The 15,584-nt window shown below is 38.5% G+C and overlaps 1 protein-coding gene across 1 annotated transcript in view; it reads right to left on the reverse strand.

Moving 5' to 3' along the window:
• cacna1bb (calcium channel, voltage-dependent, N type, alpha 1B subunit, b) overlaps positions 1–15,584 on the reverse strand; it is a 178,134-nt gene that overhangs the window by 35,779 nt on the left and 126,771 nt on the right. Inside the window, exons 26-29 of the mRNA XM_042509241.1 lie at positions 6,718–6,814; positions 4,453–4,613; positions 4,135–4,272; positions 1,067–1,268 (exon numbers count right to left, since the gene is read on the reverse strand). Of these exons, the coding sequence (XP_042365175.1) occupies positions 1,067–1,268; positions 4,135–4,272; positions 4,453–4,613; positions 6,718–6,814 (598 nt within the window). The remainder of the gene's footprint in view (positions 1–1,066; positions 1,269–4,134; positions 4,273–4,452; positions 4,614–6,717; positions 6,815–15,584) is intronic.

Consider the following 15,584-nt stretch of genomic DNA (forward strand, 5'->3'; position numbering starts at 1 on the left):
CAGCTAAGGAACCCCCCCCCCCCCCCCCCAAAAAAAAAACCCTGTAAAGGGGGAAACAGATGGTAGAAAGTCAATCAAACTAATCTGGATATCACCTGGAAAAGACTGTTTGACTCTGCATGTCACTTCATGTGATAAACAGATGTTATTATTTCTTCATGATATTCAGGTTGTTTCGATTGTCTCTAGGTTGTTATCGAATACTAATAATATTCAGGTATTTTTCTAGTGATTTTTTACTAATGTATACTGGGGCTATGTGTACATAATTATATTTTTCTGTATATGTATATATACACACTATTGCTATTTAATCTCATTTTTTCCTCATATCAACATTTTGTTAAGTCATTATGTATTTATTTTTTTATCTTTATATTCATGAATGGGCTCTCTCAGGTGATCTGACAGGTGACCTGGTGTAGTAATATTTGATGATATGTGTCTGCATCGTTCACTTGTCTGATGAAGTGCATTTGGCACCTTGGTGATAATTATATTAAATATTCACAGGAGTATAACTTAGTGTGCAGAGTTTTGTTTTTTCTTCTCTTGAATTATCTTTGGTCCAGCACCTAGCCTTTCGTCGTATGAATGTGCATGCTTTTGTGAACTTTTTTTACACAGTTGGCACGCCACATGAGGATTCTCTTAGCGTTTTCTGACTATCAAAAGATGAGACTACAAATTGAGGCTCTCTGATCACCAGCCAATACTTTACAACAAAAAGCCGGCATGGTTTTAACAAAATCTGTGTGAAGTGGAGATGAAGGGAGTGGAGAAGATAAACCCCACCGCTTTCTTTTCTCGTGCTTTGTTCTGTTTGAGGGAGTTGTAAGTCATGTTTGAAATAATTTGCCTGGAAGTGGTGTTTAGAAGTGGATCAGCGTGTGCTCTGATTTCTAATGGAGCAAACATTTGTGATGCAGGAGACAAACATTTTCAGAAACCAGAGCTTCTGCAGAAATAATCAGCGTGTATTGTAGTTTCATGCAGGAAAGCGGGGTCATTGTTTCCCAGGAGGAAGAAAAACAACATAATGCATCACTCTCCACTATTCTCACACCTCGTTCTTCTCCAGGCTGCACTCCGACATGGCCTTGTCTCCCTGCTCCTGGAAGGTGATGATGATCAAAGCCACAAATATGTTGACAAAGAAGAAGGGAAACACCACGAAGTAAACCACATAGAAGATGGATGTCTCCATGCGGAAGCCGGGGCTCGGGCCCTGGTCCTCATAAGTGGCGTCCACAGAGTGCTTTAGGACCCTGGAAAGAGGGAAAAGATGATTCAAACAACCGTGTAAAAATACAAAAAAGAACAGAGAAATGAAATGAATTCATGAATTGAATCTTTTTTTCAGTCTTCTCAAATTATTCCAACACAATTCTGCAGATGTTCCAGGGTAGGACTGCAAGTAATGATTATTTTCTTAAACAATGTACTAATTATTTGGTCTTTAAAACATTAGATAATAAGGAAATCACCGCAGATCACTATATCCTAAACCACAAGTGGACATTTTCAAATTTTTTGTCTGACCAACATTCCAAAGCCACGAAATATTAAATTTACATTACATTGTAACATTACACATAAGTACTAGAAAAACAGCACAATTTCACATCTGAGAACCTGGGACCATGAAATGTTTGGTATTTTTGCCTGAAAAACAACAAAAATCATTCATTACTAATCTAAATACCTCCACCTTTACCCTGTAACTCACTTAAATAAGTTGTAGAAGTGTAATCAAGCACGCTTCATAAAATAATGATATCACTCTGTCTGGAAATATTCAGGGAATCTGTCCCAAAATATCTAATCAGCCTCCCTTTAGAGCTTTCTAAGTCCTCATGCAGGTTATTTATAAATGAATAAATGAGTCAAAGCACAGTCAGGAGCTCCTTCAACAGAGGACATGGTGGTGCATTTGTGGCCCCAGTGTCAACGCAGATTATTACAGGTGTCTCCAGAAAGTTAATGAGAGCTCGACACTCTCCTGCTGTGAAATCAGTAAGTGCTCCACATCTTCTGACACACTTGTTGAGCACTGTCTCACACTTTCTATAAGATGGTTTATAATTTGTGGCTGTGTGCAAAGCACTTTACAACTTTTGAAAGGTGCTCCACAAATAAAGATAACGATGAGGACAAGGACTTTTCCTTCTAAGAAGAATGACAGTATCAGTCTTTTCACTAAGTATCCCAAAATGATGTGCTTATTTTTATGTGAGTCCACGAGTGGCTGTAGTTGTTAAAACGGAGGAAGTGAAGTGTTGATCTTTTGGAGCCACAAAGTCCACAAAGGGAAGTCTAACTTTAACACAGGAGACTGCTGTTTGTTTCTCGTTCCCAATGGTGACTCAACTTTGTTATTTTGGTGTTTGTTGGAAGCATAACCAGGATTGTTACCTAACCTTTACCACAAATGTATTATTGTGGTATACATGTGCACATGATAACACCTCCACATCATTTTGAGCTGGGGAAAAAAACTCCTTTCACATTTTATTTTGTTTTGTTTCTTTTACTGAGAATCTATGTATCTGTGCAATTTTGTCGTTTGTGTTTGACTAATGAATATGTTAACTTCAATTAGAATCCAATAACCAATAACTAATGAAGCCCGGGGGGACAAGTCAGATCCCTTTTCCAAGTTCAAAAAAATTTTTTTCATGTGTGAAATAGAGTGACTGGTTTTTTTTTTGGGAGAAAAAATATTTATTTTTGCAAGATTTTTATTTTTTTTTTTTGCGAGATTTTTAACATTTTTTTCATATGTGGAACCAAGTAAAAAAAATTCTGGCAAATTTATTTTTCTCGCAAAATTTTTCACATATTTCACATGTGAATTTTTTTTGTTAACTTAGAAAATTGATCACCAGAAAAGAGAGAAAAAACTGAGAAAAAATGAACAGAAAAGCAACAGAGTTGTAATGAGTAATTAGTATCACAGATACAAAAAAAATCTTAGGCTTTTGTAAACAAAGCAAAAGGAAAACACTGCAGATTTAAATGTAAAATTCATCTGCAGGTCCTCTGTGGTAATCACGATGTTGTTGTGCTGTCACTACTTGTTTATGAATGTGTGATTTTAGATGATCGTGACAAGCTGAGTTTAACTTTGTTTTTCATACTGAGGAAAGTACAATGAATGAAACAAGCAAACAGCCATCAACAGTCCTTGACGAAGATGATGATGGAGATGGTAATTCGGCTCAGGCAGAGAAAGGCAGACTGAGGACATCTATGCAATGAGCCTTGATTGCATCTTTAGAGAGCGCGCAGTAATTAAGCCGGGGAGAAATCAGTCGGGTTTAATCTGCGCTGTACGTCGGCCTCCAGGTGTGCTGAATATGTTCAATACAATACTTCAAGCACTTTGGCACTGATATTAAAGTTGAGCTATGTATTGTGGCCATCTTTACTCTTTAAACTGATTAATACCCTAATCTATCTGAGTTATCAGTTTAATTTTCAGCTTGTAAACCACTGTAAATGTAGGTGACTTAAAATGGCATTTTATGTGTGAGATGCTACATAAATTAAACCCTCCAGAGATAGCTTTTTTGTTTAAACATTTTATTCCGAATTTAATGTTGACTGCACAATGTAACGGCTATAGAAGAACGAAAAAACTGTGTTAAAATGGATTTACTGTAGACTTACAATGCAATTCTGCCTGTCTTCGAGTGTGATCACACGGGAAAATGAAGGGTTGATTTCCGACAAAAAAGGATGAGAACATGTTTGGACAGAACCGATGGAGGGAGCTTCAAGATCTGAGAGGGGTCTAAACCGACGTTGAGTTGGCATTCTGCCCATTAGATTGCCAACATAGTTGTCTTCTTTTACTTTAAATAGCACTAAAATAGGCATTTCTCATTAAATTTGGGATTCTATGTCTGTGCCTTTTGAATTGTAGTTAGCCACGCTATATACACGTTTTTTGATGATGTTGTTTAGTGTCGATTGCTCATCTGTTGATAGTTGCTAAGCGCCGATGAAAACAGAAAGCGTTCACGCTAGTCTTCCTGACAGTGGCGTCGACAATAACACCACTTGGAGGTGCTAGGTGGGGGTAGAATTGAAATGTTGAAAACTTATGGATTTCAATTTTCTCTGACTTACAGTGGCCAGCCCTCTCCGGTAGACACAGTGAAGAGCGTTAGGAACGCCCAGAGAACGTTGTCGTAGTGAAACTCGTACTTCTTCCACTCTCTGGGCTGAGCCGCCACGTCATCCCTGTCGTAGTCCAGAAACTGACCCCTGGGAGAGAAAAGGGAGGAGAGTAAGAATCAGATAAAATCACGTATTTCCAAACTGCAGCTACCATGGCTGTATTTAGAAGAGTCTAAAAAAAGGGTTACCTAATAGATGATTTATGACATTTTGAAATGTGGTTTCATTTAGAGGACATACAGGCATGAAGAAGTTTGAGTGACGTACCTGCAGTCTTTCTCCAGACCCTTTGACTCGTCAGTGCAGTAGAAGAATTTGCCCTTAAAGAGCTGCACAGCAATCACGGCGAAGATGAACATGAAGAGGATGTAAACGATGAGGATGTTAAGAACGTTCTTCAGAGAGTTCACAACGCAGTCGAACACCGCCTGGAAAACGTTATAGACACACAAACACACCCACAGATCAATAAATATGAATAAGGTGCTGCTGTGACGTACATTTTCTCCATTCTCAAGAAGTTTGGCCATAATGAACAGACATAATGAATGAATTATTACCTCTGCTATGGAGGTTAAAGCAAAATGATTTTTGGTTTTGGTTCCACAGGACACAAACAGCGGTCTCTCCTACCTCCTACCCTATGCAGAATTTTTGCTGTTTATCATACATAGGTTGCTCTGAGCATCAAATATTGCCATGGATGGGTTTCCATTGGAGTTGAAAAGCCCGGTGTGTCTTATAGAGATGCCAAAGGCTGCCTTCGGCATAGGCATCACACTCCAAATGGTGTGACAAGGCATTAGTATTTGATGCTAGAATTTTTTTTTGCCAAAAAAATCTATAAAATGAATGTATAATCTATCAACCATAATCAACACATTCTAACCTAAACTCTGACCCTGAATACAGCATGCTAACGGTAGGTGTAGGGTAATTTGTTCAATCACTTAAAGTGAGCTGCAGGTTTTTTTACATTTTCCAACAGAATAGTCTGAGGTAAAAATGAACTAAAGTTGTTGAAAATGTAACTGTTTCAACAGTAGACACTACATGACTGCATGTCAACTTCAACAAACAGCAGAGAAAGTTAACTGTTAGCTGAGACAAGAGTCATGACTAGCTTAGAAGACTTAAAACACCTACATTCAAGCCTGTTTTAACCCAAATGACTTGAGGTCTTATGCCCTACAAACTACCAAACCAATGCTCACTGAGTCTATAAACAAATCATTGCATGAAGTCTGTCTGTGTCTCTCTGACTGTCACTCTGTCTCTTCAGCTATTATCTTCTGTCAGCTTGTGCTGTAATCTTTCAGTGAGATGGAGTGCTCTGTCTATCTATCCTGACGTGCATGCAATCTAACCAATGAATATGTAGCTGCATGAATGATCGCCATCAAGGCTTTTGTCTCCACAGAGAGGATGGAGCATATTTCTCCCCTCCTCTACAGGCCTGTCCGTCAAAGCGCTCTGGCCGAGCATCCAGGGAGAGTTGTGGGTGAGCGTCGGTCTGCCAGCTCTGATCCGTCTCAATCATCTCAACTTTATTACTCCAATCAAATCTTTAAACTTTTGTGTGATGTATAACTATTGGATGATCAGCGGCCCTCACGCACCAGAGAGAGGCTGTTGTTTCTGCATCAGAGGACACAGTTGAGGGTCTTGCCTTGATTTATTACAGATTATTCACTATACACCTTACTATGGGTAGAAATTCTTCATTTTCAACTCTAGCGTGGTTCAAAAACAGGAGGTCACACATTATAGGTCACATGATAATATAGCTATGTGCTTGTCAGTAGGAACTGGCTCCCTCGGGCATGATGCAGCAGACGCTAACTAGTAAAAATTGAGTGGATCGTCCGGAAGTTTTGAATCCACAATTTCTGTCACCTCCCAGAAATCACTCATACATGGCCGTTCCCACGTATAAGGGGCTTGCCCTTCCATTATCGCTCGCATAACACACCAATGTCGCTTTCAATTGGAAATAATGATGGCGGCGGCAATAGAAATAAACCTGCTAATGTTTTGAGCATCCACTGCCATGCTTCTTAGAACGTATCTTGAGAGGAGACGTCACATAACATCACTCAGTGGAAAATTTTGCAAGTTTTGTGCAAATCTGTAATGGAAACCCGCCTAATGTTTCTCATTGATTTTAACCGACCTTTTCTATCTTTTATGGAGTACATGTTCTGGAAAATGCCAGCTATCAGTAAAACTTCTCCTTGCAGAGCTCGTTTAGTAAAGGAAGGTCACCACTCTTAATTTGTGAGACTTTACTTCTTCCATCTCTCTATTACACAGAGGACCCCAAAGGTCAAACAGCTCAAACCTTTCATTAGAGAGCTAGACATACAAGATATAAATTTAAAGCATAACTGTTAAAAATCCATTCCTCCTTGGTTTGCCATAAATGCATCTGACTCATGACAGTGTGACTGACAGCGAATGTGGCCCCAGCTGCTCTGTGTTGTTATTTCTTCTCATAATGCACTGGGAGGGTGACAGATCGGATTACCGTACCTTCAGCTTGGGTAGCCGTTTAATGGTCTTAAGTGGCCGCAGGACTCGGAGGACCCTCAGGGACTTGATGGTGTTGATGTCCTTGCCTTTCGTCCCTCTGTGCAGATTGAGAGTGCAGTTAGTCGGGGTGATATTGTGTCACTGATAAGCATGTAAACCTTTTCATCCCATCCGCCAGTATTGTCGTACATCAGGTAGACTGTGTACGCAGAGAAATACCTCTTCATTTGTTAGTAAAGTACATGCATGTGAATTCATGTTATTCTACAGAAGCATGCAACAGCAGAAAATTCATCTGTTCCCATTAACCATTGTACATTTACCCAAGTAGTGTCAATAATTACACTGAAAAAGGGAATTGTTAACCAACTTAAAACATTTACTTCAATCAGTAAAAGAATTACATTTTTACAAATCAAGTTCTCAAGTTTGATTGACACAGCGGCATGGAAATCGAGTTTCAGCAGAAATGTTGTGCTTTTAGATTTTTTATACAAGAAATAAGGTCAAGAAATGTCACTAATTTAACTGAATTCAATTGATTTTGTTTCACCAAAATCTTTCTTCCTTTTTTCCTGCTTTCCCTGCTTGATCTGACCATCCTTCCTTGTCAATCCATCCTTCTTTCTTTCTTTCTTTCTTTTCTCCCGACTGCCCTTTTTTTATTGTTTTTCTTTCTACACTTTTATTTTGCTTCCTTTATTTGCTTAATTTCTTTATTTGCTTCAGGTAGTCATCTTATTTTCTTTCCTCTGGTCTATCTATCATGCTTCTCTTCTGTCTTTCTTTCTTCTTCTTCTGCTTTCTACATCCCTGTCTCATTTTTTCTTCTCTCCTTTTGTCATTCCATCCATCACTCTTTCCATTTCTTCTTTTTCTCTTTATTTTCTTCCTTCTGTTCTTCTCGTATGGTTTTTAGTCTCTTTTTTCATTTTTTAATCTTTTCTTTTCTCTTTTATTTTTCTCTACCCTTCCATTCTTCCATTCATCTTCTTTACATAACAGCTAAACTAAACTCGACCTTTCTTTAACAATCACACTGTTTTACTGCAAATACGTGCAAGACTTTATTTGTGATGTCAATTCCATTGTGATATTGCTACTTTTAGTTAAGTAACATATTTAAGCTTTGCAACCGCCATTTTTAGGGGTGTAACCTCACCCTATATCACACATAAAAGTCACACAGAGCTCACATGCTGTTTCTGTAGAATAACATACAGACACTTCATACTGTTTGGAGACGATGCACAAAGAAAAAGCTCCTGGTTCAGGAAGCAGCTTCTTTGCAGGAACCACTGCTGTCAGTCATTGCCGACGCTGCAGGTTTTGTTAACTGGTCACAGAGTGGGAGGTGGGTGTGGGGGTTTAAAAACTAGCTGTTATGCTAATGACATACAGCTGAGCCATCATTCACTCAGAGGCCGACATTGGCCAAGGACAGTGGGAGAGGGATTTTTAATTAATCAGTCACACGTACACACAATGCGGCTGTCACTCTCGATAAAAAGTGTTTCTCGTTTGCTTCCACTTGACTTCAAACAATTCTGAGAAGTCGAAATTGAGCGTGTGTATATATCTGTGTGTGTGCGTGGCGATAATTTAATGTGTGAAGGTTGTGGAGAAGGACACAAGCAAACTCGAAAATAAAAGAGTCTAAGTGCCTTGTTAGTGGCCCCTAGAGGTCCCGCTGCTTCTTGCACCAGCATGAGAAAGAGTTACAAAACAACCAATACTTTCATCCCCAGGGGACAAGAACAGCTCCTACTGTTAAAAGAAGGCTATGTACTCTTGTAAACATCTGTAAAAGATAAAATATTTAAATGCATTCAGTAACATTGAGTTTCACAAGTCTCTGAAGGGTTGTGTCTTTTTTATCAACTTTTCAAAACCAGAAACCTAAACAAAAGGATGGACTAAAAAGTCTGTTTATCTGCTCTAACTTAAGCTGTAAACGTTGGGGACTGCCCATTGTTCCGACAGCCCAAAATTCAAAAGTCCTGTTAGCCTGAAAAGTATTGGAACGAAAGCTTATTTCCTCCAGTTCCGGTTATCCAAAAAACAAATGGCTATTACTATGAAAGCAATCTTCACCGAAAATACACAATCCCTGCACACGTGCGTATTGTAGGCTACGTTTCTGTTGCAGATATGAAAACCACTTGGTTATGGTGAGGAACAGATAATGTCTGGGCTAACAACACTCATGTCAGCTGGCACAAAAGCCGCTGGAAAAGCAGCAATGGATCAGTGAAAAATACCGCTGAGAAATGCTCAGTAAAAACTCTCAGGATCGATGACTTAAAGGCTGCCAAGGGATTGGTTAAACATCCAAGATCGGTGGCTCAAACGCTGCTGAGAAATGTCGCAAAGGATTAGTAAAACATATCCAGGATTAGTAGCTCACACGTTGTGAAGGGGTCAGCAAAAACAGTCTGGATCAGTGGCTTAATCATGCTGAGAAACGCCACTGAGGGTCAATACAACACTCGATCGTTTTTATGCTAGGAAGGGTTAAGTAAAAAATATCCAGCATCAGTGGTTTACATGCCGCTGATAAACGCCCCAAAAGTTTAATCAATATTTCCTGGATTGGTAAAAACACCGAGCACGAGTGGCTTAATCTTTTGAAACCTGAGCAACTTGGCTTGATTTTTTTCCAAAACATGGAAAGAAGGCAACAAGCAATGAAAGAAGCAGTTACCCAAAAATTAGCAAGAAATTAGTGAAAAGCACAAAAAAATACCTGAAAATTAGAGAAAAGAAAGAAAAGGGAAAAAGAAAATAAGTTAAAGACCTGAAAAAGGTGCTCGAAAATTATTTTTTAAAAATTGTAACATAATTAAATATGTACTTATGATCATTATAAATGTAGTTTTTCATTTTCCCCTTTAGCTTTTAAAAGATAATTTTCTAAATCTATTAATTTCTTGCAATGAGTGGAACATTACCATTACCACATTCTTATCAAGTTTCACATTGTCTTTCTTATTCATGTTTTTGAAAGTAATTGCATCAATTTGCTCAGGGTTCAAAGATTAAATATTCATTAAAGGCACCTGAAAGCAGCATAAGAAAAGTGATGTTGCTCTAGATTTCAAAGGGTAAAATGCCACTGAGAAACACTTCTTAGGCTCATTTAAAATCCCCTGGATTGGTGGCTCAAAAGCTCAACCCAACTGTGTTATTACATTTTCTGCTTAACTACCCCTAGTTCTTTCTTGAACACTCAAACGTATCATTTTGACTGATTGAAGACTTTCTCCCTGTGATTAGTACCAAATTAGAAAGTTTCTTCCAGGAAAATTAGTTCCTTTCTAGGAAATAATGTGAAAACTAAAGTACAAATAGTAAGTCATACTCGTTTTAACACCTTCCTCTCAAATCTCTTCCTCTCTGTGCCCGTTTTGCTTTAAATTTAGCCGCATACACACATGGACACACTCACACAGGCTGGGATCAGTCTGTCAGTGCTGCACGACTCTAATTAAAAAAACAAACACCTGGTTGGGCAGTGCAGGGTATTGAGGGACTTATAAAAACCAACTGTTCATGTTGTGGCTGTTTACCCTTTAAAAATATACTCTGAATAAAGAAATATATCTATTTTTTGTGAGTATAAAAGTCAAAAGTAACCTGGTGAGAGAGAGAGAAGCATGGTTCCATACATTTTTACATTTTAGGCCTTTTCCTTTCTCGATGAAAAGCTCTAAAGTCTAACAAAATGGCATGCAGCTCTCATGCTTGGATGACTTGGTTATCCTGGCATGCAATCTGCAAACTCAATGCCAGTCCTTGCTATTCAAGGACATCAACACATTGAGACGGCAAGAACAGTCTCCCAATAGCTTTCAGAAGCGCCGTGGGCAAGGAAGATGTAATGTGTGTATTTGTGCGTGTGTGTGTGTGTGTGTGTGTATGGATACAAGGTTGTGTGCTCCCTTAAACTCAGCACTGATTGCTTAAAGTCCGACTGAAATTACATTTAGTAAGTCCTTTTGCACTCTAAAATAATGTAAATGTGTTTCGTAAATGTGTTATTAACAGTTAACAGCCGGCTGGAGGGGTGTGTCGGTGTGTGCTAGAAGGCTAATTGAGTGTTATAAAGTTCATATTCATGGCAAATTTTGAGTTGTGTATGCTCACATATATTCAGATTAAATGACAGCAATTTTTTTGGGTTCCTTATTTAGATTTTTTATTTTACTTTTTCAGTTTGTTTTTACTAATTAAAACAATATAAAAATCTGTGTAACAATCTTTTTTTTTCCCAGCACAAGCTCTGTATTTCTTCAGGTTGCCAAAATGATTAGAAGATGTTGTGCATACAGTAATTAGCAGCTCATTTGCATTTGTTCTCTAGTTTCCTCTTTACTTCCTATTAGTGGAAACATATCTTGACTTATTAACGTTGTAATAGGACCGTGTTTACTGTGAAATGTGGTGATTAGCATTTTCTTACAGCTGTTTGGTACAAAAAATATGCAATTACTGTAAGGGAATAACAACATCTTTTGAAAATGTCTGGACTTGATAATTTGGGGTGAAAAGTTATTTTTATTTTTTTAAAAATCCAATAAAATAGCAACAAAAAAAGAGAAAAAAATGTATGTTTTTTGTGGGAAATGAATAGATATCTCATTTTTTTTCCTTACATACAGTGACTACGCAAGCTGTAATCCTGCTTTTCAATGACAAAACCACTCAAGGTGAGTTCAGGTAAGATGCTATAATCCTTTATCGATTTCTCTCTAAGTCCAAGGAGAGATGTAGGTGAAGGGCAGGGAGGTAAACTGAGCTGCAGGCTATAATCACTCACTGGTTTGACCAATTAAACCCACTTTAGTAAAGATTAAAGGAGATTAACATGACGGAGAAATAACAGATAAAGACGTTTTAACTTTGATACAACTGATATGTAAATAAAGAGTTTGAAGTGGAAAAGATACAAAGTGCAGATTTATACTGATGCATGTCAACAAGAACATGTTGGCCTTCTGAAAGCTATGAGGTTGAGTTCCCAGTGTTGTCTATTTGTCTGGATGTCCAAATATTGGGAGTCTTCTAAAAGGGAAGGGAGGAAGGAGGAAGGGGGAATCATGGTCATATCCCAAGCACTTTGGGATGGAGGGGGACAAAGTTTATTTGGAAAGATTAATAAGAGGAGTGATTTGTGTTTCACATGTGGGAGGGGGGGCAAAGGAGGTCAATAATTCATAAGAAGAAAGGGTCAGTTCCCACCTGGCCACGCTTTGTTGCGATCTGATGAGAAAAAGCAATGACACAAACACACACAATACACAAACACCACCCACATAAATACAGTAGAGCACACGAGCATATAAAGACAGACAGAGAGCGAAATAAACATTTCAAGCTGAGATCACGCAGGCGTGAAGACATCATTTCAGACTTACATCCAAAAGAAACCAAAGATAAGAGACAAACAGAGGAACTTAAACTAATCACCCTGTGAAAGAGCAAAGCAACAGACACGTCTGCTAAAATGTTACAATGATTTTGTGTACTCCACACGTGAATAAATCAGTTATAGCAGGAGGATGATCGTAATGCCATGGACAGTTTGTCACTGGGAGAGAAGACAAGAGGACACTGTTGATGTATGGCTACGCTCACACTGCAGCTGAGAGAATAACATCAGGTTTTATTCCTTTTTATATGACTGCACTGTCTATGCAGCAAAAAAGACACAAATACTTTTGAAATTGATGCTAAATGAGCAGAGAAAAAGGAGGCTTTGCTCAAGAGGAAGAAAACAAGTCGAAGACAACGAGTAAGTTGTTACCAGTTTTGTTCTCCTAAATCTAACAAACATAAGTACGTAACATCATTCTTGGGGTGTTAATTCGCTCGATGTCATACGAACTATTGTTCAAGGCTTGTTGGAAAGAAAGCAAAGTCATCTCGTGAGCCTTGCAGTGTGAAAGTAGCCCGTTTAAACACTTACATGCCTTGAATGTGCGTTGCTGAGTGAGATGATGGGAGGGACAAAATGCTGAACAGGAAGTGAATATAGGAGAGAAGATGTGTGGGAGGAGGTTGGATCTGATAACCCCTGGATGAGTGAATTTAGCTTTTAAACCTATCAGGACAGAGGCACTGCACTGCACTATGCCTGCTTAACATGATGATACTCTAAAGTTTGTGACTTATGTGAACAGTACATTAGTTGAATGCTCAAAACTACATCATCCTCTTCATTTTACTGTAATTCTTTGGGTCTAAAAATGAAACGAAAAGTATCTTTATATTTGTGTGTTTATAATGGACCGCAGCACTCAGGTCCTTTGTGTTCATGAATATCAGCAGCACCTTTCACTCCTGTAAAAGCTTGAAACTGATGTCTAACAGTGCAGTTTTTTTTAATCTACAGTGCTGCCACGCTGTGCATTATGTATATTGTTTCTATTAACACATTAAATATATATCAGATAAATGGAAAACAGGTAATTGCACTTATGCAACCCGAATGCAGATGCAACACAAACACCTTTATGTAACACAAACGGAATAAAATGCCAGTATCTTTGATCGTGACTGAGGCGGTGATGATAAGAATAGCAAATAACAAAATATGACATTTGTGCAAAACATTTCGCCCAGAGAGGGAGGCTGCTGCAGAGACATCTATAAACTCTGCAAATGACACTGGCTGAGATGGACAGGAAGGAAGACAAACAGAAAAACAAGCACATGAAGAGTACACAGGCAGAGAGAGCAGGCAGCTTTACCCCATAAGGCTCCTGAAAGCAATCCAAGCCAGAAAACAAAGACGGAAGGAAAAAAAACAGTCAAAGACAGAAGACAGAGACAGAGTCAGCAACAGATAAAACACAGAGAGAAGCATCAATCTAAAGCCGGAGAAAAAGAAGAAATCGGAGTGACAGAAAACAGTACAAAGAAAAATACACAGGTGACTACGTGTGGACAAACTTTGAGCACAGAGTCAATATGTGAAATAGTTGCAGATGCAAAATATCTGACAGCGCTGGCTGAAAAAGAATCTGTAATCACCCTCTTCCTCCAGAGACCCAGTCTGTTAGCATCAAGAGACTCATTAACTCCCTTTATACTGTGGCTATAGATAACACTTATTTCCCAGCTTATAACAAAACACCTCATGCATATGTATGATCATTTTCATTTCTGAATCTGTGTGCCAGGTATAATGAACTGCAGGAAGCCACAGCAACAATACCAACTCTTCTGCTGCCAGTAGACTCTCACTGACTACACTTACATGCACATTAATATTACATTATTATTCCAAACGTGACAATATTCTGAGTTTGTAAATAAAAAAAATAAACAGAATATTCCATTTCTGAATTTATCATTTTCCAATTTAGACATATGCTGCTATTTATTTATTTATTTTCTGGATATGCTGCTATTTTTTAGGTTTTAGGAGCATTTTTTGTGTCTCAGCTGTCTGTGTGGGTACACTATATTGGTGGGTGGGTGGAGATTGAACAATTTATATTTCTTTTATTAATATTACTATTTCTTTTGTCTTTTCTCTCCTTCTCTGTGTATGTACCTAAATATGCATTCACACCCAATTTTTTTTTGTGCATATTTGTTGCGTGTAAAGCACACTGAGCTTACATCGTATGAAATGTGCTTTATAAATAAAGCTGACTTGACTTGACTTAACCATAGTTTGCGATACATGGCCTCTTGCATGTTTACGGTCATCTCTGCGCGTTGTCATGGCTGCGATGTACACAAACCAAGTCACCACATTTTTGCAAGTCTTTTGGGTGGAGATGCATGGCCAAAAGAAAAGGCCACATTTCTGGTCAGATGAAGAGACACATCTACTTTTAAATGTTATGAAAGACTTGGCATCGCAACGCCAACCTTTTCAAGAAAGGTTGTTGAAGAATGAAAGAGGGAGGCTCTGCTTACAAGTCCAACAAGTCCTGGAGAACTTTTTTAAAAAATCCTATTTGTATCGCTTTAGCTGTTTTACTTTTCTATATAGGACGCATTAATACATGAAATGGGATTATTAATGGTATTTGTTTTTATTTACAATGTAAAAGGTTTCAGAGTAAGGGCGAAAACCAACATATTCGCACACGCAACTTATCATGTATCCGACTTTTGACGCCTACATATGACGCATTAAGTATCTTTGGTGTGTCTATTTCTGACGTTCTGGGACGCTGCGTCTATTTACACCTGTTACATATACTGAGGCATTATTACCAGGATCGGTCTGGTGTTTGTCGGACCCATCCACCACTTCTTCCACTCACTCAGTGGGGACTTTCCAGCTCCTAAAGTTACTTTGTTAACCAGGAGCGTTTCAAGTGACGCTGTTCTGCAGCTTTATATATACACAGACTGTGAAAAGATGGCTTTTTTTACCGTGTCTGACATGGATATCACTGACCATGTGGCGGTATTTGACGACTTCGGAATGAGACTGGGTTGCAACAAGGACTATTTTGTGCATGTGAATGTAGTTACTGATAGACTGGACTTTACCAGGAGTAGCGACATTTTAGATTTTTGTCCATCTGAACACTCATTAGTATACCCAGTATGTAGTTATGTTAAATGTTGCCTGTTTTCCTACTCAAAACAGTTGTGGAAAAAAAGGCAAAAATGTGCAGCTGTGTGAGATACAACACATGGCGCAGTTTATTCAGAGATCTGCTGAAGCTTTTCTTTCTGAATGTGGGAAATGGGCATAGCATAAGTATGATAATGGAGGACTTTCCAAGGTGTCCGAGAATACAAAATAATGAACTTCATGAAGAAAACTCCCCCACACATTGTCTGTTATTTCCAAATATACAGACATATCACAGACCAGGTGGATCTAACACCTACAT

This window comes from Plectropomus leopardus, chromosome 20 (assembly GCF_008729295.1).
Source record: "Plectropomus leopardus isolate mb chromosome 20, YSFRI_Pleo_2.0, whole genome shotgun sequence".
Taxonomy (NCBI): Eukaryota; Metazoa; Chordata; class Actinopteri; order Perciformes; family Serranidae; genus Plectropomus; species Plectropomus leopardus.